Source organism: Rana temporaria, chromosome 3 (assembly GCF_905171775.1).
Source record: "Rana temporaria chromosome 3, aRanTem1.1, whole genome shotgun sequence".
Taxonomy (NCBI): domain Eukaryota; kingdom Metazoa; phylum Chordata; class Amphibia; order Anura; family Ranidae; genus Rana; species Rana temporaria.
The window spans coordinates 105,691,115-105,718,706 of record NC_053491.1 but is presented as its reverse complement, the minus strand read 5'-3'; the positions used below and the strand labels follow the sequence as shown (position 1 = coordinate 105,718,706).

The 27,592-nt window shown below is 45.9% G+C and overlaps 1 protein-coding gene across 3 annotated transcripts in view; it reads left to right on the top strand.

The window, feature by feature from the left end:
* The window catches only part of PPP6R2 (protein phosphatase 6 regulatory subunit 2), a 167,103-nt gene that overhangs the window by 111,319 nt on the left and 28,192 nt on the right, over positions 1 to 27,592 (top strand). For all 3 annotated transcript variants that reach the window (XM_040343188.1, XM_040343190.1, XM_040343189.1), the window contains exons 18-21: positions 3,821 to 3,945; positions 4,480 to 4,667; positions 8,360 to 8,522; positions 15,872 to 15,960. In XM_040343188.1, the coding sequence (XP_040199122.1) occupies positions 3,821 to 3,945; positions 4,480 to 4,667; positions 8,360 to 8,522; positions 15,872 to 15,960 (565 nt within the window). The remainder of the gene's footprint in view (positions 1 to 3,820; positions 3,946 to 4,479; positions 4,668 to 8,359; positions 8,523 to 15,871; positions 15,961 to 27,592) is intronic.

Below are 27,592 nucleotides of genomic sequence, written 5' to 3'. Positions count from 1 at the left end.
CTGCTTTCCTCTCTCCCCTTCATCTCCCTCCTTCCCCTGACTGGGTAGCGGCTGTGAAGGGGGGCCTCCTGGGTTTTCTTTATTACCACCGGGGCCCGTGTGTTGTTGGGGGACTGTGTTACTCTGGGGGGTGCTGCTGTGTGCTACTGTGTTGTATGAGGTGTTTGGTGCGTCACTGGGGATTTTTAAGTGCGCCACGGCCGCCATTTTGCCGTGGTCACGATTTACATAGCTCAGCGGCCATTTTCCTGTAGCCCGCTGGCGATTTTTACCTCAACGGGGGCCATCTTGGAAATCTCTTGGCCTCTTGTGACAGTTTTAGCGCTGTGAAACGCCGTGATTCTTCCCTGAGGTGACAGACACAGCACAGTGGGTTGTTCTGTCTTGCAGTACACAGCGGTGGGGCAACATGGAAACTGTACCTGGTGTTTCTGCCCCAGCAATGCCTGAGTTATACTTTAATCCCCCTGCTCCTGCCGCATCTGTTGAGGCAATGTCGGCTGTCCTTGAGGCGTTTCTCGCCAGGTTTGAAGCAGCTAGTGTCCAGAAGGGGGGTACAAGGCGCCCCCTCCCTGAGCCTGCTTCTGGGGATGTCTCTGACACAGACTCATTGCTTACTGTTGTTTCTGGTTCTGTAATGTCAGATGATGCAGGCTTAACCCACACGGACTGTGAGGATGACTCTGCCTCAGTAAATGATAGGGTATTGTTGGAGCTCTTATTTCTGCGGTGCGTGATACTCGTAAACTTGAGGATTTGGCGGGAGCACCAGTTGTGCCGGTCCCTTTTGGGTTCCGCAAGCCGCCCAGCACCGCAAAAGTATTTCCCTGTATTCCTTGTTTGGAGCATTTGCTATGTAAGGAATGGGACACGCCACAAAAAGTTTTTGCTGTTCCTAAAAACTTTGCGGTCCGTTATCCCTTAAAAAAAGTGGGTCTCTCCTTCGTCAGTGGACCCTCCTGTGTCCAGACTGGGTAAAGCCACCACATTGCCTGTGGAAGGGGCTCCTGCTTTTACGGACCCCACTGATAGGAGAGTTCACAGTTGTGGATTCGGCTGTGAGACCGGTCGTGGACGGGTCTCTGGTGTCGCAGACACTGACTGGACAGGCAAAGTTGTTGCTGCAGGAGCTGGAGGAGCAGGATGCTTCCGAGACCTGCAAGGACCTGGCTGAACAATTGGTTCAGGGTCTAGAATTTTGTCTGTGAGTCGGCCCTGGATACGCTTCCCTTGCTTTCCAGAGCCTCTGCGGTGGTACTACGCCGCCTTGTGTGGCTGAAATGCTGGTCTGCGGACCAATCCTCCAAGAAGACCTTGGTGGATTTGCCTTTTAAGGATGAGCGGCTTTTTGGGGCGTCCCTGGATGACATCATAAAGGATGCCACAGGTGGTTAGAGCACACTGCTCCCACAGTCTGGGAAGGGCAAGGAGCCTCGCCGTAGGCAAGGGCCCTCCTTTACTACCCCAAGCGTTTTTTTTGTGCGCCCACTGCAGCAGGAAAAAGTTTCCAAGGTGCTAAGGCACCCGCTGCAGGGCAGAAGCGCCCCTGGTTCCGCAAGCCTAACAAGTCTGCGGACAAACCTGCTTCTGCATGATGATCTGCCCCGGCCCATGTCTCGGGTAGGGGGCCGGCTTTGTGAATTCGTGGCTCGGTGGCGGTCTCTCCTCTCTGACCGTTGGGTTTGCGAAGTAGTTTCCTCAGGGTACAAGATAGGGTTTATCTCTTGTCCACCAAACAGATTTTTTCCTTCCGACCTCCAGCTTCCTCCGGTTCGCCGGCGGGCTCTGTCAGGGGCTGTCCGGAATCTTCTGGTCTGGGGAGTGATTGTGCCAGTTCCCTCGGTGGAACGGTTTCAGGGGTTTTTACTCCAATTTGTTTGTAGTCCCAAAAAGGGAGGGGTCCGTCCAATCCTGGACCTCAAGGCCCTCAATTGCTTTGTCATAGTGCAAAAATTCAGGATGGAGTCGATTCGCTCGGTAATAGCAGCGCTCCATCAGGGGGACTTCATGGCATCCTTGGATATCATGGACGCATACCTGCATGTTCCCATATGCACAAAGCACCAGAGATTTCTGCACTTTGCGATCGGGGAGGACCACTTTCAATTTGTGGCCCTCCCGTTCGGCCTGGCCTCGGCACCACAGATTTTCACCACGGTGCTCGCCCCAATACTGGCCCTGCTGAGACAGCGAGGGATCGCTATCGTGGGATTTCTGGACGACCTTCTCCTGAGAGAGCTTCCTCAGGCTCAGAATTAGTAGAGGACGTGTCTATCACGTGTCGGACTCTCCAAGAGTTCGGCTGGCTTCTGAATGTCTGGAAGTCAGTGTTGGTCCCGTCTCTGCGTCTGGAATACCTAGGGCTAGTCCTGGATTCCGCGGAGGCGAGAGTTTTTCTCCCAACGGAGAAACTTCGGACTTCGGAATTTTCAGTGCAGCAGTCGTTGACCCAGAAGTGGTCGTCTCTTCGATTCTGCATGAGGGTTCTGGGTCTGATGGTGGCCTCTTTCAAGGCAGTTCCTTATGCCCAATTCCACACCCGAGTGCTGCAGAAGGAAGTTCTGTCACATTGGGACAAGCTCCCGTCTTCTCTGGATTACCAGATTCAGTTGAGTCAACTGGTCAAGTCTTCCCTGGTAGGGTGGCTGCCGTCTCCGGTGCTTCGGGCCGGGAAGACATTTCTGCCATGTCACTGGACAGTGGTCACGATGGATGCGAGCCTCTCTGGCTGGGGTGGGGGGGGGGGGGGGGGTTGGGGGGCTAGTTCGACAACGCCACGGCCGCGGTGTACGTCAATCATCAGGGAGGCACACGAAGCTCGGCTGCAGTGCTGGAAATATCGCACATCCTTCGGTGGGCCGAAAGGTCCGTTCTGGCTCTATCGGCCATGTACATTCCAGCACCCACCCCTCTTGTTTGTACTGCTTACAAACTGGAGCTGCTAGAGCAGGGTGTGGGTTATACCCGGTGAACCACGCCCCCTGGGAGGAGCTGCACTGAGGAAAGTGTTGTTAACACTTAAAGTGCTTTGTTTCTGCCTAACTCTCCTGGAAGGAAGTGGATATAACCCTAAGGTCAAAGGATGCTGTGTCCGTCCATGAACGGAAGAGAAATGGATTTTACAGTGAGTACAAAAATCCTATTTTTTCATTTGCCAATTCTTTTTCCCCTGAAAGTGAAATTACCCTTTAAGTGATTAAGCTTATTGACGTTAAACACACCAAACAGCAGGAGCACAATGAAAAGTACAAATTGTCACTACAATAGCCCTATAAGGGAATGGGTGGGGCTTTACTATTTAAAGTAGAACTATAGACAAAACTTTAATTTTAAATAGTAAGGGAGGTTCATAACCCTGGTTTATTTTTTGCCATCTCTGTCCCATTTGGGAGATTTCCTTTCACTTTCGGTCCCATAGCCAAAACAGTAAGTGGGAAGAAATCCCTGAAAATTAAGGGAATGCTTTGGGGACCCCTAGGTCACCAGAACTAGTGTACCCATTGGAAGATTCCCCCTCTTACTTTTCTGGCGACAACCCAGAGTTTGGGGTTTTTACTTTCAAAGATAATGGTAAATGGACAAATGGAGGGTGAATCTCATTAACTGGGGCACAAAAAAAAATAACAACTGAAAGCTGTTCTAATTCCCTCTCCACTCTAGCCAGAATAAAAGTCTTGCCTTTTAGTTGTGCTTTAACGTAAATTCCTGATGCTAAAGCATGTGTGTTTTTTGCTGTATTACAGAGGAGCTTGTGTTGTGTGCGTTTATCATGGGGAATATTTTCTATACGATAATCTTTTTACGCGTACGTTATTTTCAGCCTAACGCTGCTCTATTTGAAGCCTGCTGCAATGAGCGTATCCAACAGTTTGATGATGAAGAGGAAGATATCTGGGAAGAAAAGGAGATTGGTTATGGAACACAACAAGTTAAATCTAGAACTCGGTAAGCAGAATCCCAAATAGCTTAGGGTGTCTACTTTCCAAAAAGGGGTAATTTTGGGGGGGGTTGTGCAATCTTGGCATTTGATGGCCTCCGAAACTGTGATGGATAGTGAGTAAGTAAAATGAGCAGTTTACACCCATAACAAGCCTGAAGGCAGTGATTTGGTTTTCGGGTTCCTGTACACGGCTAAACTGCCAAAAAGTCTCACATATGTGGTATCCCCGTGCTCAGGAGAAGTAGCAGAATGTATTTTGGGGTGTAATTTCACATGTACCCATGGCATGTGTGAGCAATAAATAATTTCAGTGACAACTTTGTGTAAAACAAATATTCACCATTTTCCCAAAACTTGTGGAAAAAGGACTCAGCATGCCTCTCAGCAAGTAGCTTGGGGTGTCTACTTTCCAAAAAGGGGTCATTTGGGGATGTTTGAGCTGTCCTGGCATTTTATGCCCAACATTAGATGCTTTTGCCACACATTGCGCGCTTTTCTAACCACTTGAAGACCAAGCCTTTTCTGTTTTTATTTCAAAGCTGCAGGTTTGGGGTGTCATCTTCAGAAGATTCTTCCCGCAGTGACTTAGAAAATGGAGAGCCTGGCGCCAGCCCTGCATCTGATGAGGAGGAGGAGGAGACAGAAGGCCGTACCGTAGAGACATCACCACCTCTTAGCCCAATTCGTAGCAACTCACCTACACAAAAAGATTCTTCAGCTACAGAAGGTAACAAAATAAAAATACAAAAGCAAGTTTTTGTGTAGTAAGCCAACATTTTTATATTTTAAATGATAACATTTTATAGAAGTTCAATATGTTTTAAAGGAGAACTGTGGGATTGGGGAAATGAAACATCTATACTTATATGGTTGCAGCATCAGTCCAATGGTGCAGCTTTCCCCTGCCGGCTGTAAGACTGAGAGCTTAGCGAACACATGACTGTTGATTACTCAGTTCTTGGTCTTCACTGAGCAGTGAGAGCGGTGACTCAGTTACTGGCTGTCTGCTTTGCCCCTCCAGTGCTCACTGCAATGCTGGGCTATGAAGGAGGCAGGAGCAGCTGGCGCAAGCTGTCAGTGGCACGCTGAGCCAGCTGCTGGGATTCCTGCAGAGCCTGGACCGCCTCTGTGACATCATCGGACAACAGGCTTTGGATCAGAAATAAAGGCACTCCTGTAACCCAAAAGTGAAGTATCGGCAAAAAAAGCGTTGGCCATATTTCTCTTTTAAAGTTATGAAAACCTATTGTTCACTCCAAGCTTCTTATTTTTGAGTGAACACAGCAGATTTTCTTATTATATAATGGTAATCTTACTTGCGCAGTGTAGACGTTTTTAGGGGGTTTAGGAAAATCCAACCCCTCTCTCATATCCACTCTCCCTATTGCTTTGCCACAAATCGGAGGCATGATGGAAGTGGGAGGGGTTTTCTTGGCTGACTGACACTACTTGTAAAAGTATTTCAAAATGGCGAACTGAGCAGAAATGTTTTCCCCCTTTCACTGATACTGTGTAAACAGAGCAGTAAGTCTAGGGGCTAGAAGCTCAACATGTTGAGGGAAAACGTCAGTAGGTAAACTCTCTGCCCTAGGGCAGAGAGTTTACCTACTGACGTTTTCCCTCAACATGTTGAGCTTCTAGCCCCTAGACTTACTGCTCTGTTTACACAGTTGCCTCCCATTGATCACTACTTGAGTCTGTCTGAGGCCATTATTATCTTGGTCCCCAAGGCCGGATTAGGGCCAGGAGGATTGTGCCTCTTATAGGCTGATAATCCTTGTTGAATGTTGATGCTGAGACCCTGGCTTTTTATCTTTCCTGTGATTCCAGGATTTGTACCAATGACAGAGCCCTTCTAACTTCAGAGAGGGACCCGTCAAAAGTGCCTTCCTTCGCCCAGCCTGTTTGCCTTGAACTTGTCTTCTGATTTATGTTGTGGCTTTGGGTCTGCCAGACCTCCTTCTGTCGGTTTCCTCTGTATTCCAAATGCCTTTTTATGGTGTAGGAAGCTATGCTCATTGACATTTTGGAAGATCTGCACTTTTTAAGAGTTACAGTGCACTTGGAACTTCACAGCGCTTCATATTTTATGTTACAGCCTTATTCCAAATTGGATAGCATTCATAATTTTCCTCAAAATTCTATAAACAATACCCCATTATGACAACGTGAAAGAAATTGGTTTGAAATCTTTTGCAAATGTATTAAAAATAAAAAATTTAAAAAATCACATGTTCATAAATGTTCTCAGCCTTTGCTCAATACTTTGTTGAAGCACCTTTTGGCACCAATTGCAGCCTCAAGTATTTTTGAGGCTGATGCTACAAGCTCGGCACACCTATTTTTGGGCAGTTTCTCCCATTCTTTTTTGCAGGACCTCTCAAGCTCTATCAGGTTGGATGGGGAGTTTCGGTGCACAGCAATTTTCAGATCTCTCCAGAGATGTTCAATCCGGTTCAAGTCTGGACCACTCAAGGACATTCACAGTCTTTTCCCGTAGCCACTTCTTTGTTATCTTGGTTGTCCTGTTGGAAGATGAACCTTCAGTCTGAGGTCCAGAGCGCTCTGGAGCAGTTTTTCAACAAGGATGTCTCTGTACGTTGCTGCATTCATCTTTCCCTCGAACCTAATTGGCCTCCCAGTTCCTGCCGCTGAAAAGGGATAGTATTGGCCAGGTGATGAGAACAGTGCCTTGTTTCCTCCAGACACAACGCTTGCTATTCAGGCCAAAGAGTTCAATCTTTGTTTCATCAGACCAGAGAATTTTTTTTTCTTATGGGCTGAGCTTCCTTAAGGGTGCCTTTTGGCAAACTCCAGGTGGACTGTCATGTTCCTTTTACTGAGGAGCAGCTTCCGTCTGGCCACTCTAAAATAGAGGCCTGGTTAGTGGACTGCTGCAAAGATGGTTGTTCTTCTGGAAGGTTCTCCTCTACAGAGAGTCACTGGCAGAACTCCAGTGTTTATCGGTTTCTTGGTCACATCCCTGACTAAAGCCCTTTTCCCCCAATCACTCGGTTTGGCTGGGCGGCCCGCTCTAGTAAGAGTCCTGGCGGTTCCAAACTTCTATTTATGGGTTAGGATGGAAGTCGCTGTGCTCATTGGGACCTCAAATGCATGCAGAAAATTTTCTCTACCCTTCCCTGGATCTGTGCCTTGATTACAATCCTGTCTCAGATGTCTACAAGACAATTAATGGCTTAGTGTGTTCTCTGACATGCACTGTTAACTTTGGGAACTTGTATAGACAGATGTGTGCCTTTCCAAATCATGTCCAATCAACTGAATTTACCACAGTTGGACTCCAATCAAGTTGTAGAAACATATCAAAGTATGATCAGTGGAAACAGGATGCACCAAAGCTCAATTTTGAGAGTCATGACAAAGGCTGTGAATACTTATGTACATGTGATTTTTCATTTATTTTATTTTTTAATAAATGTGCAAAGATGACAAACTTCTTTCGCTTTGTCATTTTTGATTTCTCTTCTGTTAATTTCCTTACTATTTTGTTAACCACTTAAGGACCGCTGCACGACGATATACGTCGGCAGAATGGCACGGCTGGGCACATCAACGTATATGTACGTTGCCCTTTAAGCCCAGCCGTGGGGTCGCGAGCGCGCCCCCGCGGCGCCCTCTCGCGACCAGGTCCGAAGCTCCGGGACCCGCGGACCCGGTCACCGATGGGAGTCCCGCGATCGGTCCCCAGAGCTGAAGAACGGGGAGAGCTGTGTGTAAACACAGCTTCCCCGTTCTTCACTGTGGCGGCGTCATCGATCATGTGATCCCTTTTATAGGGGGACACAATCGTGACATCACACCTACAGCCACACCCCCTACAGTTGTAAACACATATTAGGTCACACATAACCCCTTCAGCGCCCCCTGTGGTTAACTCCCAAACTGCAACTGTCATTTCCACAGTAAACAATGCATTTTAAATGCATTTTTTGCTGTGAAAATGACAATGGTCCCAAAAATGTGTCAAAATTGTCCGAAGTGGCCGCCATAAAGTCGCAGTCACGAAAAAATATCGCTGATCACCACCATTAGTAGTAAAACATTTTTTTGTGTAGTGTGTGTGTGTGTGTGTGTGTGTATATATTTATATGAATATGCCAACATCTCTAGTGTACCACGCACACCCTTCTATATTATAATGTACACTAAAATCCTGTTTAATTATTTTATTTGAGGCAGTTAGAAATATTCAAGTAGTCATATGCTCTTCTTTACGTACAACATATTTCCAGACATCACTTCCTCACCCACACAAACTGTTCAACGAATGTGCACATTTTTGTCCATTTTACAATGAACAGAAAAACATGTTGCTGTGTTGTATTTATTTTGTATTCTTTTCCATTGTTAGTCAAGTTTGGTGTTGCTTTCATTTGACAGCTTTTGTTTGAATTCTAGAGACCGGCTGGAGTGCAGTGTTTGAACCAGTGAACTCTAAGCCTCCCACCCCATGTGTGGCTATAGATGTTGGCTCGAGTGTGTGGGATGCATCTGCTCCTGAAACTTCCACCCCTGAGGAGAAGGGATGGGCTAAATTCACGGACTTTCAGCCATTCTGTTGGTAAGCTGTTCAAGGGCTGAGTTTTAGACCATACATTTCACTGTTTGCTCTCTCTGATAACCTAATCACCTCTGATAACCTAATCACCTCTGTGTGCCAATATCGTTGTTAGACCTTTTTGAATGGGTAAGGTCTAGTACATATTAGAAAATTGGATGAAAATATCTGTGTTCATAACAGTCTTTCGATTTTCTGTTTTGTTAGTATACTACTTTCAGCCAATGTAGACTGCTCACATGAACATTTCCTAAAATGTTTCTATTAGCAGAACAAACTATTTTCGTTTAATACAGAATTCGTCCTTCCGTCCTTCGATCCTGGCAATAATTTGTTACATTTAATTTGTATATAGGTGTGCAGCAGTGTTCATATAAGTGAAGAATCTGAGGACAGTTCACTCATGTGACTGCAATAGTAGAATCTAAGGAATGAAAGCCTGTGCAGAAATTATGCAGTTGGCTGAAAAAAAATTGCATTAGATCCCCTATAACATTCAGAAACATTTTTGCTGTATAGAAGCAGCTAGACTTGGAACAACATATACAGATTATACTATAGGCATTTTAACCAATTTGTGTTGTTTTTGCTCATATAATTTCACTCTGTGATATAAAAGACAAAGCAAATCATCACTAACATTCCTTACTTAAAATTAGATTTTTTTTTTTTTTTTTATCCTAATGCATTAAGATTAAACCTGTGTGCATCAGCTCCTCTAATACTTACCTGAGCCCCATCTCTGTCAGCGATGCCAACAAATGTCTCGGCCATTCGGGACTCCCTCCTGATCGGCTGAGACACAGCAGTGGTGCCATTGGGTCCCACTGCTGTCAATCAAAGTCAGCCAATCAGGAAACAGAGAGGGCATGGCCGAACCGCAGCTCCGTGTCTGAATGGACACACAGGGCTGCAGCTGGGCTTGGGTGCCCCCATAGAAAGCTGCTTTTCCCTCCCATCTACAGGAGGGAGGGAAAAGGGAAGTGACCGCTCCAGATTGGTATGCTCAGCTGATTGAAGAGGGTGTATATCTTGCGCCAAAATAACCTAAATTGGGTAAATAAATCAAGCTGTACCCCAAAAATCAGTGCAAACTGAAATGAGTGCTGTAAACAAGGGAGGGTGGGGGCGCTATAGTAGGTGATAGATACATAAATTAGTAATATAAAGAAATAATAAAAAAACAATTCCCCCCTACCGGTTGGATCACAAAAACAAATATGCGTGCTGTGTATTATAAAGTATAACAATAACCAAGTTACACCAACAAAATTAAGTGCAAATTACAATGGATGTGCAAAGTGCTAAACACAAGGTGCATCAATACAATTATTGTGGTAAATACCACTAATATATATAAATGGCTAAATAAAGACCTTAAAGTGCTCTGTGCGTAAACAATGGTCTTCAAGTTCACTGTAAATCGCTCCACCTTCACCGACTGTGAGAAATCACCCAAAAAGTGCTCAAAGTATGGATGGCACCTTACCAAATGTTGTTGACCCTTTTAGTCAAAAAAGAGGTCAATCAGAGCTCAGACAGCAAGTCTTATCTGCATATGGGGCTCAGACTCCTTAGATTCAAACAGGCTCCAATTGCGATATACGACATAAAAGAAATTACCGCAATAGTATAATTCCGTTTTATTAAAATTAAATGTTAAGAACAGGGCGCCAAGTGGCTGCTTACTTGTGTGGGTGCCCTGGACCCGGCACTGAGGCTGAATGGCATATCAGGTTAGTGGAGAGATGGTCCCTTCGCTGTAGAAGCTGATGTGCGGTCCACCTCTGAGAATGGTGAGCCGGCGGGACCGGAAGTTGCGTAACTGTACGTGACCAGGTACCGCTTTGACGTACGCTTCGTTAAGTCATCGGGAAGCGTACCTGGTCATGCACTGGATGAGCTTAAATGTGTCCATCAATTAACTAAGGGGAGGGAATTGGACTAACAACCTCTTTCCCGACTCCAACAGCCAAACATTACTCCATAGCAAATTAAAATACAATCTATATGATGGCTGCATACCCAAGATATTGACCAAGCTAAAAGCATCATACTAATACATTAACATAGCTTAAATTACACAAGTAACTAATTGGCTAATTGCTTTATTGAATATTTTTTTTTTATTAGAGTTAATAATTTTAAAATAATATAGTAAAATATAGTAAACCCCACTAAACAACCAGGATAATCTAATTATTGGTTATGAAGCAATTTAAATCAAGTTCAATGTTGAGGCCCAGCGGCTGCATAGTTCTTAAACGATACAGCCACTGTGTCTCATTCCGGGATATGGCTTTTTTTAAGGTCAGTACCTCTCCAATGACTGGTGGCCCTATCTATCCCATAGAAAATTAATTTACGAGGGTCCTTATGACATGAGGCAAAATGCCTCGAAACGCTGTGGTTGGGGAAACCTTTGATAATATTGGCCACGTGCTCATTTATCCTGACCCTTAACTCTCTTGTCCGTCCTACATACTGGAACGAACAGGGGCATTCCAGTACATAGGTGACATACCTAGAGTTACAGGTAATGAGCGGTTTCATGGTAAAGTCTTGTTGGGTCACATTGGACTTAAATTTACTGATTTTTTTTTTTTTTCTCCCATGTCTCTTTTTAGTTTTGCAAGATCTGCAACGGATGCAATAATGAAATGCAGACCCATTTAAAATGTTAATGTTTTTTCAGGGGGATCTGGTACATTAGGCGCTATCATGTTCCTCAGACCCGGAGCCCTTCTGTAAATGAATTTAGGCTTTGATGGTAGGACCTTAACCAAATCAGTATCCTTGAGCAGGCTTGGCCAGAATTAAAAATAAACTAAAAATTTCCACAATTTTATATTGTCTATGGGAGTGTTCCCCAACCCCCAGTCCGCGGCCCACTACCGGGCCGCAGCCCTTCTGCAGCCGGGCCGCAAGTGCGAGCAGGCGGGATGAGACTTTTCTTCCTCCTGCCATCGCTCTGTAATCCTCACAGAGCCGACAGCGGGAGGCGGAACAATTCTGGGTGGAGGGCGGAGCTGCCCAAGGCTATCAAACAGGCGATTGGCTGCTAGGACTGTCCTTCATCCTAGCAGCCAATCACCTGTTTGTTACCTCCGCCCTCCATCCAGCACTGTCCCGCCTCCCTCCCTGCAACGTCTCTCCTCAGTCTCCTGTCCCTATCCAGACATGCTGTGCACAGTCCTCTCCACTGCCCACATCGGCACCGCCTCCTTCGGCACAAGCAGGGACTAGTGTGACTGTGATCTCTCGGCGGCATGGAGAGGGTGCGACAGCAGCAGGGACATGGTGGTCATCTGGTGTCTGTTCTGTGTACCTGCTGGATCGGATCAACGGCTGCTGACCGAGTTCCCGACTCCTCCTCCCACCCATGGCCCGACTCACTGAGAGACCATACACCAGAGGGTGTGAAAGGTAAAGAAATAAGTCACACAGATGGACACTGATGAAGGTGACAAGTGAAGTTACTGAGGGGAAGGTTATACAGGGGAACATGGGTGGCAAGTGACATGGCTGCAGGTGGCAGGCTGTGGGTGACAGGCTGTGGTGGCATGCGACATGGCGGCAGGTGGCAAGTGACATGGCTGCAGGTGGCAAGTGACATGGTGGCAAGTGTCATGGCTGCAGGTGGCAGGTTGTGGGTGACAGGCTGTGGTGACAAGTGACATGGTGGCAGGTGGCAAGTGACATGGCGGCAGGTGGCAAGTGACATGGCGGCAGGTGGCAAGTGACATGGCTGCAGGTGGCAAGTGACATGGCTGCAGGTGGCAAGTGACATGGCTGCAGGTGGCAAGTGACATGGCTGCAGGTGGCAAGTGACATGGCTGCAGGTGGCAAGTGACATGGCTGCAGGTGGCAAGTGACATGGCTGCAGGTGGCAAGTGACATGGCTGCAGGTGGCAAGTGACATGGCTGCAGGTGGCAAGTGACATGGCTGCAGGTGGCAAGTGACATGGCTGCAGGTGGCAAGTGACATGGCTGCAGGTGGCAAGTGACATGGCTGCAGGTGGCAAGTGACATGGCTGCAGGTGGCAAGTGACATGGCTGCAGGTGGCAAGTGACATGGCGGCAGGGGCAGGCTGTGGGTGGCAAGTGACATGGCTGCAAGTGACAGGCTGTGGTGGCAGGCTGTAGGTGGCAAGTGATATGGCTGCAGGTGGCAAGTGACATGGTGGCAGGCTGCAGGTGACAAGTGACATAGCTGTAGGTGGCAGGCCTGGAGTGTGGGGGGGGGGGGACTGAGGACTGTAATGTGGGGGGGCCTGACGAAGTTAAATTGGGGTGACCAAGAACTGTCATGTGAGGGGGGCTGAGTATATTAAAGTGGAGGTTGGGAATGTAATGTGGGGGGTAGGCTGCCACTGATTCTGCATTATGGTGGGTTTAACTATTTAATTTATTACTACAATGTAATAGAAATAATCCGCTGACAAATTGCCCGCGAAAAATCGCTTAACCCCCGCATGCCATCCCCAACCTCCCCCCAACCGGGCCTTGGCAAAATTTCTTCCACGCAGCTGGTCCCCGGTGCCAAAAAGGTTGGGGACCACTGGTCTATGGAATCCTGAAAGGAACGCCACAACTCCTTGATGGGGGGGGGGGGGATTTCTTCCTGGAACCAACAATGATTCCCTATCCATATTGGAAACTTCATTTTTGGTGTTCATTGATTGATCTCCTCCTAAAGACCACGGGTGCTGGCGATGCATATAGCAAAGAACAAAAGGTTTGGTTGGACAGCCGCACTCCAGGAAAAAATTCCTTAAATGTCCTTCATTGGTAAAAATAGAAAACACTACAATCCCCAACAAACGGAAAATCGGGACACACAGCTGACGTTTCGCACTAACTCAGTGCTTACTCATCAGCTATGTGTCCTGATTTTCCGTTTGTTGTGGATTGTAGTGTTTTCTATTTTTACCAATGAAGGACATTTAAGGAATTTTTTCCTGGAGTGCGGCTCTCCCAACATCCTTTTTGTTATTTACAGGAGGGAGGGGCAAGGAGCAAAGAAGACGCACCCGAGAAGAGGAGGATCTGGGCTGCTCTGTGCAAATCCAACTGCACAGGGCAGGTAAGTAGAACATGTTTGTTTATTTTTATAGAAAAAAAGCAAACAAGACTTTACAATTGCTTTAAATACTTTACAGTGACATGTCTTTTGCCTCCATTATTAGAAAAAAAAAAGAAGTTAAGAAAAAATAGTAGCTTGTCCTATATCTATTTTAATTGGGAACATGCACTGGAAATTTGGGAGCTAGAGCCTGACAGATGGCATGCTGGGTGTTGTCATGTGGTTTTATGTACATGATGTGAATTTACAGTATGTGAAGTGCTATGTAAATTGTCAACACTTTTATAAATGCCTGAAATGGTGAAACCTGTAATAATAAAAAAAAGTATATTGTGCTGCTTGCACCTGTAGCAAGAAGTAGTATGTAGTACTACAATGCAGGGGTGCCCAACCTTTTGAAGAGCGAGGGCCACTTAAGCGACTTGGTAAGCGGTCGCAGGCCGCAATGAGCAGAGCGGGTGGATGGCATGTCCTTGTCTGCTCCGCATATGCAAAGCGGACACGGACACAGCCCACTATACTTTTTTTTAGCAGATTGGATTAGAGATAGAACACAAGTCGGTTTATGTCTGCCACTATTTAGAGGTGAATGGAGGGTGCAATTGGTTCGGACTGCCGGACTAACCATGTGAAAGGGGCCCTAAGGCTGCTTTCACACTGATGCGCTGCGGTTTATCGACACCGTGGATGCAACACAGTGTACCCTTTGGCTTTCCTGCACATAGACTTCTAGTATATTCTGCAGGTTTGGTGCACTTTCAGAAAGCTCACCAAACTCGCAGGTAATAACAGAAGTCTATGGATCAGTGCAGGTAACCCGCAGGTAAACTGCTCTGCATCTGTGGATCAGTTTGAAAGCAGCCCAGTAAACAATGCATAACAGATAAGCCCACATATAAATTGTGATTTTAGTAATATAAACTGACCTTTAGTAACAGCATTCTATTCTATCCCAGAGTAGGAGGTCGCGGGCCACATCAGAAGGCTCCGTGGGCCACTGGTTGGGCACCCCTGGTGTAAGGACTTGTACATGTGAGCACTGGATGAAAAGCCTCATGTGATATTAAAGCGGGAGTTCACCCATTTATGAAATTTTTTTTTTTCTCCCATAAGGTTCCTGCTCGTTCGGTCTAGGGGAATCGGCTATTTGTAGTAAAATATGAGCAGTACTTACCCGTTTTCGAGCTGCATCTTCTTCCGTCGCTTCCGGGTATGGGTCTTCGGGAGCGGGCGTTCCTTCTTGATTGACAGTCTTCCGAGAGGCTTCCGACGGTCGCATCCATCGCGTCACTCGTAGCCGAAAGAAGCCGAACGTCGGTGCGGCTCTATACTGCGCCTGCGCACCGACGTTCGGCTTCTTTCGGAAAATCGTGACGCAATGGATGCGACCGTCGGAAGCCTCTCGGAAGACTGTCAATCAAGAAGGAACGCCCATTCCCGAAGCCCATACCCGGAAGCGACGGAGAGGATGCATCTCGTAAACGGGTAAGTACTGCACATATTTTAAAATAAATAGCCGGTTCCCCTAGTAAAAACGAGCAGGAATCTAAGGGGGAAAAGTGCCCTCTAAGGGTGAACCCCCGCTTTAAAGCCGCATATTTCAGTCACTAGCTCGACTTGATCATACCGTGCAACATTTGAGCTAGTGAGCAGGGGTATGTGTTATGTGCCGTTTTGTTCAGTACAGTCTTTTAGACAAGAAGACACTGGGGTGCTTTGTTGGTGTCGGCAGTTCCTGCTAAATGAACAATTTTAAAGCCTTATGTACTGTATGTGACTTTACAGCTATTGCTATGGGAAGACTTCTCTGGTGTTTACACACCTGATCACTCACAGCCACTATGCTATAACTGCCGGTGTGACAATTTTCTTAACTAGTGAAAGGTCTCTAAATGATCTATACAGATAAAATGCATAGTCGGTGTGCTGTCCTGTTGGGTGCCTGTCAACTAGGGTTGCCACCTCATCCCTTTAAAACAGAACACATATGAATTACACAGGTTCTGTGGCTGATTTAATGCAGGTAAGGCACCAAATGAGTCTAATTACCACCTTAATTAGCCACAGAACCTGTGTAATTCATATGTGTTCTGTTTTAAAGGGATGAGGTGGCAACCCTACTGTCAACAGTACGTGTAATTGCCTCTTTCTTGGCCTTTTACCACACATCACTAGATTACATTTTTCTTTCAACTGATTCATGATTTGTTTGAAGAGATACATATGCTGCTTTCACTCACTGATGCCTTTTATTCTTTCTCCATAGCTCAGAGTCTGGACCCCGGTGTAGTTCTCCAGTGGATACAGAGAGCAGTGGCTCTGAGGGACACACCAAACAGAGTCAGGAAAAATTCTGTAAGTATTACTTGCACTTTGAAATGCCAACAAAAAACTGCACCACTCCAAGCTCCTAAACATCTTAGGCCTCATTCACACTGTGCGGATCCGTTGCAGCAGCGTCCGCCAGCTCAGTGGGAGATCTCTCCGTTGATCGCTGCTGATCAGATGGATGACAGGTCCCTCTCTTCTCACTAAGCGGGGAGGGGCTTGTCGAGCGCAGCTGCTTGCTATGGAGAGATCGGACTAAAACGGACAGCATGTCCGTTTTCATCCGATCTGCCCGGAAGGATGGCAAACGTATCGCCATACGTCTGATTTTAGCGGATCGGATGTCAGCTGACATGGTCAGCTGAACGGTCCGCCCGTGTGAAAGGGGCCTTATCGAGAAATCCATTGCTCCGTGTGCAAGGTAACGGGCTTATCTAGCTCAAAACAACCCTGATTCATAATAAGTTGGCACGCTGTGAAAAAAGCTACATAAAAACCGAATGCAGTGATTTGAAAATCTCATAAGCCCATATTTTATTTACAATAGAAAACGAACCAATTTTTAAGCTAAGAAAATTTATCATTTTAAGATACAAATATGGTAATTGTGAAATTTAAGCGGCAACACATACCAAAAAAGTTGGGACAGGGCAACAAAAAGTTAGCAAAGCAAGTGATACGAACAAGGAAGAGCTGGAAGAACATTTTGCAACTAATTAGGTTAATTGGCAACAGGTCAGTAACCTGGTTAGTTAAATAAAAAACAATTTGGAGAGTCATGGTGTCGCAGAATTTTGCAAATATTAATTTTTCTTCATAAATTTTGCCAAAATGTTATACTGCTACATATCTTTGGTAAAAATAACCCAAATTGGTGTATATAATTTGGTCTTTGTCTCAGAGACTTAGGAGTCTCCTACTGAGTACGTCGATACTACATGTGTAAAACTTTTCCACATCCTGGCCACATACAGAGGCTGGGTACTGCGGAGTATGGATGGGATGGCTGAGCATTGATGAGTAATACAGAGGGATGGATAGATGGGATGGCTGGATGAGGCTACAGTTGCCAGAGCAGCGATGTGGGCACTACAGATCAAGCCCACAGCGCTGCTGCAACCATTCTCTGCTCACACTGTACCGATCGGTACAGAGGGGTTCGCATCTTTCTTAGAGAATCGATCCCAGACAGTGAAACTAGGATCCTTCACTTCAGAAGCACATACAATTACATGCGGAGTCCCTCAAAGATCACCCCCTATCGCCCATGCTCTTCCACATCTACCTCCGCCCACTCAAAATCATCAGCAAACAGGACCTGCTCTATCACTCCTATGCTGATGACACTCAACTTTACCTTCGCATCACCGACAAAAAAGACCAATAGCACGCACTTGAAAATTGCCTCTTATTGATCGATAATTGGATGACGGAGAGCTCCCTCAAACTTAATGGCTCCAAAACAGAACTTCTTTCTCCACGCAAACCAAAAGAAAAAATCTAGGACAACATGCACAACCACCCACCATCCTTGGTCAAATAATCACCCCAAGCACCAAAGTCAAAAGTCTCTGAGTCATCTTTGACTCAGACATGACTATGGATGCACAAATAGGATCCGTAGTCAGCGGATCTCACTACCTTCTCCCCGGAAGAGGACATAGCAGTAGTAGTTGGAACAATCATCAATTCTCAACTTAACTATGCAAACTTTCTCTACCTTGGACTCCCCAAATACCAAATTTCGCATCTACAAGTCGTCTAGAACACAGCAGCCAGACCTGGGAATCAATCACCCCGTCCCTGAGGACCCTCCATTGGCTAGCCTTGAAGAATCGGGTTACATTCAAGACCCACTGCCTCACTCACAAATGCACACAAGGAAACAATACCTATGGGAGAAAATAAAACACTACACCCCTGGGGTGTGACCTTACGCAGCATGGAGTAGGACGTGTGTGACTGGAGCTCTGTCCTATACTCCTTATTAACCATCCTGCACTCCGAAAATCCTGAATTGCACCTTGGACACCTGCCTGGAGACCCGGTGTACCCTCTTCCCGAGATCTGCGGACCCCAAATCATCTCGCCGGCTCGACCGGACCAATGGTCCCTCTCGGCGGCCACATTCAGCAAAGTCCGCGGCTTCGGCCTACACGCGAAAGTCGCGCCCATCTTGCTACACTCGGCCTCCGGGGCCGGAACAATAACTTTTAGCCTACTGCTGGTGGCCTATCTGGGTCCTCTCACCATATTTACCCTCCACCTGGGTGGGCCTCTAGCTGCCCATAGGCCGCACAGCTACACTCCGGAAAGGCCGCGGCTTGGGCCTACACACACACTATCTTGCTCTACCCACTCCTCAGGCCAGCACTGGGTTTGGGCTTTGTCACTGAGCAGCTTGGCGTGGATGACTCCCCCTGGAACACTGAGCCGCACCTAGTCTTTGATTTCACAGGCCTTTAACCCTCCATCAGCCTGTGTGGCCGTGACTGGGAAAGTCTGGGGTTGGGGCATATTTCTGAGGACCAGCGGCCATCTTCACCCTTAAGGCCTCTCATCCCATACACTAGTCAGGTTACTCAACCAGGTTGTAACACCTTCACAAGCCAGAGCGCCTCAGCGCTTTGCCCCAGACTCCCTCTTTATGTCGCAGAGTAAGGCCCAGAAGGCGGCGGCGGCGAAACTTTAACAGTACCACCGACAGGAGGGGGAGGAAGTGGAGGGAGATGACGCCACTGAGAAGGGCAGGGGGGAGAATGAACAGCAGGTGATACTGACCATTTGCTTGAAGCGATCACCTTGTGTAGAACCTCCATTACAGCACAAATTGAGGAGGTGAAGATGGACATTTCTCTTATCGGGCAAGACTTTTCAAAGCTTAGGGACCAAGTGACGGAGACCGAGGCTAGACTGAGCACGGTCTCATGCTAGGGGAGTTTCAATTTTGATAGCTAAATCTGTACATTTGGAACTATGTGAATTGTCCATGGACCCACAGGGGCGATACGTATTCGTCCTAGCTAAACTCGATGGTAAACCCATCCTCATACTGGCCTTTTTATGTGCCACCCCATTCAACATCACCATAGTCAAGGAGGGATTGTCCTTTATGGCCCGTCACACTGCCATATCTGCGGTTTGGTTGGGTGACTTTAATACTACACTAAACCCCACTTTGGACAGGGCACAATTGACTCCTTTTGCACCGAGCGCTCCTAACGAGACTAAGTTTCATAAGCTCATTTCCTCCTTCCACTTAATAGACAACATGTTCCCACATACGAAATCATAATCATAATTTTTCATCCACTCACAATTCTATGTCTCACATCGACTTTATACTCGTATCTCATAGACTGACACTGCCCCAGAATACTTTCAGATCATAGTCCCTATTGGATAACTCTAAGCATTCCGGTTAATAAACCACCACCTAGATCTTGGCGTTTAAACCCATTTTGGCTTTCTCTCCTACCGGAGGATGACGAACTTACGAATGAATGGAAACTATACTTTGCAAAGAATGACGACTCGGCATGGCCTTCTTCGGTGTGGGACTCCTTTTAAGTTGATCGCTCGCGCCACGCTGACTACCAGAATGAACAAAATTAAGGCTGACTCTGCCAGCACCCTTGATAGGGCGATGGCGGACCTATCCTCTGAGTGAGATTTTGCTGCCGCAAAGGCAAGCCAGCTCAAACTGAACACTAGAGTACCCAGCTTCAGTTCCAAAAAGCAAGACAAAAACTATTTTTCTCTAGACAAAAACTGCTTGAACACATGGAGAAAGCGGGCAAGTTATTAGCGTATTTGATACACAGTGGATTTTACGAGTGAAGCTCTTGAAATGGCTCATAGGTTTAAAGACAGGGGATACTCTGCCACTGTGGTCAACAATGCCCTTCGTAGGGTTAATGCCATTCCAAGAGACTCACTTTTGGACAACAGGAGATCTAGATCTAGATCTCCCAACTCCATGAACAATGAGCCAGCTCCGATCTTTTCTACCTCTTACAGTATGGAATTTTACAAAATTAAGCAGATCATTATCAAATATTTGCCTGTACTGTATAGTGATGCGTCTTACACATCCATTCTGTCGAAGGGTATTAAGACGGTCAGTCGTCGAGCCCCCACATTGGGGGGGGTTCTCTCACCTAGTCTCTTTGAGTCCAAACCCACTTCTTCAACTTGGTTGGACTTTGTGGGCACCTTCAAGTGCGGCACCAATGGGTGCAGATACTGCCCCCTAATGGGAGCTGGTAAAGTTATACGGTCATGCTCCAGTGGCAGAAATTTTTACATTAAGCAATACATAAACTGCAACACTAAGTTTGTGGTTTATGTAATTACTTGCAACATCTGCAATGTCCAATATGTTGGTAGGACCATTAGAAGACTACGTGACAGACTCAGTGACCATCTGTACGACATTGACAAAAATCACAATACCAATGTAGCCAGGCACTGGAACAACGTACATGACAAAAACATTTCCAGCCTGTCCATACAGGGTATTGAGAGGATTGTGTGTCCGGTTAGAGGGGGGGACAGATTCAAACTTCTTTGTAAACGGGAGGTATATTGGATATTTCACCTCAATTCTAGACAGCCTTGGGGCCTCAACTTTGATTGGGATGTTTCCCATTTCCATGATTGAGAGTAACATCTCTCTCCCCCCCCCTCCCCTCTGCTTGGCATACTCACTGTTTTTGTCCTCTTTTTCTAATGTATTTATCATCACACGTACATAACCATGTTCCCACACCCAATATTATACTTGTCATCTTGTGGGAACACAAAGTGTCTTTTTTGATTTGTTGAGGCTCTATTACTTGTTCCTATGGTTTACACCCAAGTTGTTAATGGTAAACTCATTTACATTACCCACTTGCTGCTCACCTGCTGTTTATTTCGGCAGGTGGGCTACCATACGGGTTTCAGTATAACTTCCCCAATTTAAGTTTGAGACTACATTCATATTTACATAATTATGCAATTTTGCTCACCTTTGCACTGTCCATACTTTGCATATCTCATTCACGAACAGGCGGGTCACCATATGGCTCTTGGTAATAATTTTTATCAAGACACCATAAATTAATATATGGGTTCTCGTGTGGCCTGTTAATATACAGGGTACGAGGGCTCTACGGGGGTTTTGGGAGGGGGGGGTTTTTTGTCGGGTGAACATGCAGGTTATGCATTAAACATTATTTTTAATCAGGCATTAGCGGTTGGATTGATGCCATATCTGGAGGTGATAACATATACAAGTCTTCTTCTACTGTAATTGGAGACACATTACACAGCTTCACCTTCACCAATATTATTAGTGCATCCTGCATCATTTTTCATCTACCTCTCATAATATATCCCCCCCCCCACCCCTAGGTTCAATTAGCGCTTCATTATGAAGCATACACATTTCTATACAATCTATGTTACACATCCCATATTCATATGGGTATTGTATTCGTCCCTCATTATACATATACTATATAAAAACCTATTTTAGATATACCTATTCGCAATTTTGCGTTTTTATACCTCTTTAATCTTTGTTTCCTTTTTCTTTATTTTTCCCCTGGGTTTTAGGAGCAGTACGCTATACTGGTTTCATTGTATGGCTGATGAGGTACCATTATAGACAGTTTGACTTATGTCGACCCTTGTCCCTTGTCATATATAACCAGGTGCCACACCATTGCACAGGTTCTCGGGCTTTTTGCGCACTTGTTTATTTATCTGTTTGAATTTCTTTTCTATTCATGTGCTAGCCCCGTTCCTTATAAGATCCAATTGATTGTCCGGTTCGGTATAATAATCTTTTTATTTTTATTTTTAATATCGATGATTGACACCGGACTTTCATGCAGGATCATATCCATACTTGCTTGTATTCTTATTTACATTTGCCCTCGCGACTATTATGTCTTTTTAACGTATAGAGATGTCTATTCACACTCTTTACTTGTGCGAGGTCACTCACACAGTTCCTTAACCGGATAATAAATAAAAAAATATATATATAAAAAAAAAAAAAAAAAACCCAACACTTATATGTATATGGTCGCTGGTCTGCTCTTTCAGAGCATAACCAGCTTCTTTATTATGTATACTCTTACATTCATGTATTAGACCTCTGAATGGATAAATATTTAGACAGATCGATTGCACATTACCACACTTGACCTCAGACTTTTGCACTAGATCATCATCTACCTAATGGTAAAATAACCGTTACCATGTTCATCACGATCACATTTATTGGGTAAGGCACCTTAACAGATGTTGTCATTACCTGCATGATGTTCACGCACATCATATCCATATGATTTTGTTTTCACTGACTCATTCATTATAAGGTCTTACTCACTATTGAACTTTAACTTAATGTCCATTCATGTAGCGATTCTCCCATCAATTTATTATTTGATTTTGCTATTTCACAGTTTATTCCCTAAAATAGGTCTATTTTGGCTTCACTAATTTATTCCAATAACTTATGCATTTTTGAGTCACTAAATGACCACGGGTGAGAGCGCTTCTATATATATATATATGTACATGTATACACATAATAGAGAATTTTTTTATTATTATAATTATTTCTTATTTTTTAAGTGAGACTATACCTATACATATATGTTGTGGTCTGATTTTGAGAAACTTTATAAGTAATTTTATGGGTATTTCTATTTTTATATATTTGTTTATCTTCATTGTCATTTCATTTTGATTTTCATTTATACACAGGTTTTTCACAAATCAATATGTGTTTTTCACGCTTTCTCCCTTTTTTACAAAGGGACACACTTGAGGGAGGTTTAACCCATATTTCAGCTGTTTAAAGTACCGTTTGATTTACTGCTTGATTAACTTAATTGATTCCTCCCTGCTGTAGGCAGGGCTTTTCATCACATGATTGTATGTTTTGTGTATATATTTCATTTGTAGTGTGAACCTTGCTAGCCATGACTAAGCACTGACGCCAGTGCGAAACGTTGGCCATACTGATTTTTGTGGGCTTGCAGTGACTGTATGCACAGTTGAAAATAAAGACCTCTCTTTTAAAGAAAATTTTGGAGTGCGGCTGTCCAGCTTTTGTTCTTTTGTTTTTTTGCCAAACTTTCTCTACCTTGGACTCCCCAAATACCAAATTTCGCATCTACAAGTCGTCTAGAACACAGCAGCCAGACCTGGGAATCAATCACCCCGTCCCTGAGGACCCTCCATTGGCTAGCCTTGAAGAATCGGGTTACATTCAAGACCCACTGCCTCACTCACAAATGCACACAAGGAAACAATACCTATGGGAGAAAATAAAACACTACACCCCTGGGGTGTGACCTTACGCAGCATGGAGTAGGACGTGTGTGACTGGAGCTCTGTCCTATACTCCTTATTAACCATCCTGCACTCCGAAAATCCTGAATTGCACCTTGGACACCTGCCTGGAGACCCGGTGTACCCTCTTCCCGAGATCTGCGGACCCCAAATCATCTCGCCGGCTCGACCGGACCAATGGTCCCTCTCGGCGGCCACATTCAGCAAAGTCCGCGGCTTCGGCCTACACGCGAAAGTCGCGCCCATCTTGCTACACTCGGCCTCCGGGGCCGGAACAATAACTTTTAGCCTACTGCTGGTGGCCTATCTGGGTCCTCTCACCATATTTACCCTCCACCTGGGTGGGCCTCTAGCTGCCCATAGGCCGCACAGCTACACTCCGGAAAGGCCGCGGCTTGGGCCTACACACACACTATCTTGCTCTACCCACTCCTCAGGCCAGCACTGGGTTTGGGCTTTGTCACTGAGCAGCTTGGCGTGGATGACTCCCCCTGGAACACTGAGCCGCACCTAGTCTTTGATTTCACAGGCCTTTAACCCTCCATCAGCCTGTGTGGCCGTGACTGGGAAAGTCTGGGGTTGGGGCATATTTCTGAGGACCAGCGGCCATCTTCACCCTTTAGGCCTCTCATCCCATACACTAGTCAGGTTACTCAACCAGGTTGTAACACCTTCACAAGCCAGAGCGCCTCAGCGCTTTGCCCCAGACTCCCTCTTTATGTCGCAGAGTAAGGCCCAGAAGGCGGCGGCGGCGAAACTTAAACAGTACCACCGACAGGAGGGGGAGGAAGTGGAGGGAGATGACGCCACTGAGAAGGGCAGGGGGGAGAATGAACAGCAGGTGATACTGACCATTTGCTTGAAGCGATCACCTTGTGTAGAACCTCCATTACAGCACAAATTGAGGAGGTGAAGATGGACATTTCTCTTATCGGGCAAGACTTTTCAAAGCTTAGGGACCAAGTGACGGAGACCGAGGCTAGACTGAGCACGGTCTCATGCTAGGGGAGTTTCAATTTTGATAGCTAAATCTGTACATTTGGAACTATGTGAATTGTCCATGGACCCACAGGGGCGATACGTATTCGTCCTAGCTAAACTCGATGGTAAACCCATCCTCATACTGGCCTTTTTATGTGCCACCCCATTCAACATCACCATAGTCAAGGAGGGATTGTCCTTTATGGCCCGTCACACTGCCATATCTGCGGTTTGGTTGGGTGACTTTAATACTACACTAAACCCCACTTTGGACAGGGCACAATTGACTCCTTTTGCACCGAGCGCTCCTAACGAGACTAAGTTTCATAAGCTCATTTCCTCCTTCCACTTAATAGACAACATGTTCCCACATACGAAATCATAATCATAATTTTTCATCCACTCACAATTCTATGTCTCACATCGACTTTATACTCGTATCTCATAGACTGACACTGCCCCAGAATACTTTCAGATCATAGTCCCTATTGGATAACTCTAAGCATTCCGGTTAATAAACCACCACCTAGATCTTGGCGTTTAAACCCATTTTGGCTTTCTCTCCTACCGGAGGATGACGAACTTACGAATGAATGGAAACTATACTTTGCAAAGAATGACGACTCGGCATGGCCTTCTTCGGTGTGGGACTCCTTTTAAGTTGATCGCTCGCGCCACGCTGACTACCAGAATGAACAAAATTAAGGCTGACTCTGCCAGCACCCTTGATAGGGCGATGGCGGACCTATCCTCTAAATGAGATTTTGCTGCCGCAAAGGCAAGCCAGCTCAAACTGAACACTAGAGTACCCAGCTTCAGTTCCAAAAAGCAAGACAAAAACTATTTTTCTCTAAACAAAAACTGCTTGAACACATGGAGAAAGCGGGCAAGTTATTAGCGTATTTGATACACAGTGAGGAAAGGCCCCTAGTGGTTATCACATTACATGGCCCTGGTGGACAACACATCACGATCCCCTCCATATTTGACGGAGCGATCACGTGGTAAACAGCCGCAGTCAGCATCTGGACCCGGCGGTCACAGATATTCCCATGTGCTTGCCAGAATAATTTATTCTGGCAATTGAAATGAATTAACGCTCAAGTGCTAAACGCACCACAATGCTGCTGCTCCTGGAGCACTGGCTGTGGATTTTTCTCCTGCCTCTTGAAGCCCCTGCCAATAAATGTTGCTTAAAGCCTATGTGTGCATGGACACACAGGCTAACATGCAGGGGAGTTTGGAGGCAAGGAAAAAACGCCAGATGCCCTTAGAAGCAGCTGCAAAAATGTCCAGATTGCATAAAATTGTCGAGTTTTGTTCCACTTTAACCAAATTGTGCTTAACCACTTAACCCCCAAGCCTGTTTTTTAGATTCAGCGTTTACAAGACTAAAACAGTTTTTTTTGCTAGAAAATTACTTACAACCCCCAAAAATTATATATATATTTTTTCTAACATCCTAGCAGGGGTGGCAAACTCAAATTCATCGGGGGCCGCATTAGCATTATGGTTGCCCTCCAAGGGCCAGTTGTATCTGTAAGACTATGTGTCCACTATTATCATAAATAATTGTGACCGCATTTGTTTATTACTGGTTTTATGGAGCGCAGGGTTCAGGAGTTTGCTGCGTACGAAATGCAGGATACAGGAGTATGCTATAGACCGTGTGCAATATCTGACCTCTGCACCCTCCACTTTCCTTCCATCCACCCTGGGATGGAATGGGGTGGGGTAGGATGAGATGGGATGGGATGGGATGGGGTGGGGTGGGGTGGAGTGGGGTAGGATGGGATGGGGTCAGGATGGGGGTGGATGGGATGGGGTGGGGGGGTGCCGTAGGATGGGGTGGGGGTGGAATGGGATGGGGGTGGGGTAGGATGGGATGGAGTATGGGTGGGTTGGGATAGGATGGGATGGGCTACCTGACATACATGGACCTACCTGACATACACAATGACTTCACCTACCTGACATACATGGACCTACCTGACATACACAATGACTTCACCTACCTGACATACATGGACCTACCTGACATACACAATGACTTCACCTACCTGACCTACATGTAGCATGGACCTACCTGACATACACCCATAATGTGTCACGGCAGCCAGTTTGCCAGAAAGGAGGAGAGGAGAGTCGCCTGAGCCGGTGTGTTGTCATATCCTGCTCCCTAGTGCATGGTGTCAAGGAGGGTTGTAATTGCCGCCTTCTGGAGTCTGCGGTGCCTATGATGGACGTCACACGTCCCGCGGTCCTGGCATTTTATCTCCGGGACGTCCATCATAGGAGCCAGGTGTACCAAGATGGCCGACCGCTCCGGAGCTAGGCCGAAGCCGCTGCCTTTTCTAAGGTTGAGGCAGCGGTGCGCTCCGCGGATCACGGATCGGTCACGTTCCGTTGCATCACTAGTGGCAACGGACGGCCCGTTGCGCGGGCCACATGGCAAGGTCTCGCGGGCTGGATTCGGCCCGCGGGCCTTGTGTTTGCCACCCCTGCCCTAGAGAATAAAATGGCGGTCATTGCAATACTTTTTGTCACACCGTATTTGCGCAGCGGTCTTACAAGTGCACTTTTTTTGGAAAAAAATCACTTTTTTTTAATTAAAAAATAAGACAATAAATTTGGCCTAATTTTTTTATATATTGTGAAAGATAATGTTACGCCGAGTAAAATGATACCCAACATGTCACGCTTAAAAATTGCGCCCGCTCGTGGCATGGCGTCAAACTTTTACCCATAAAAATCTCAATAGGCGACGTTTAAAAAATTCTATAGGTTGCATTTTTTGAGCTACAGAGTAGGTCTAGGGCTAGAATTATTGCTCTCGCTCTAACGATCGCGGCGATATCTCACTTGTGTGGTTTGAACACCGTTTTCATATGCGGGCGCTACTCGCGTATGCTTCTGCGTGCGAGCTCGTCGGGACGGGCGCTTTAAAATATTTTGTTTTCTTATTTATTATTATTGATTTTATAATTTTTTACACTGAAATAATAAACAAAACATGTATCACTTTTATTCCTATTACAAGGAATGTAAACATCCCTTGTAATAGAAAAAAGCATGACAGGTCCTCTTAAATATGAGATCTGGGGTCAAAAAGACCTCAGATCTTATATTTAGACTTAAATGCAAGAAAAAGAAAAAAAAAAAAAGGAAAATTTGTCATTTAAAAAAAATGACAACCAAAAAATTGTCTCTTTAAGACGCTGGGCGGGACTGACGTTTTGACGTCACTTCCGCCCAGCAAAGCTATGAGGACGGGTGGGGGCCATCTTGCCCTCACTCGAGTCCTCACTGATCAGGCAGCAGCACC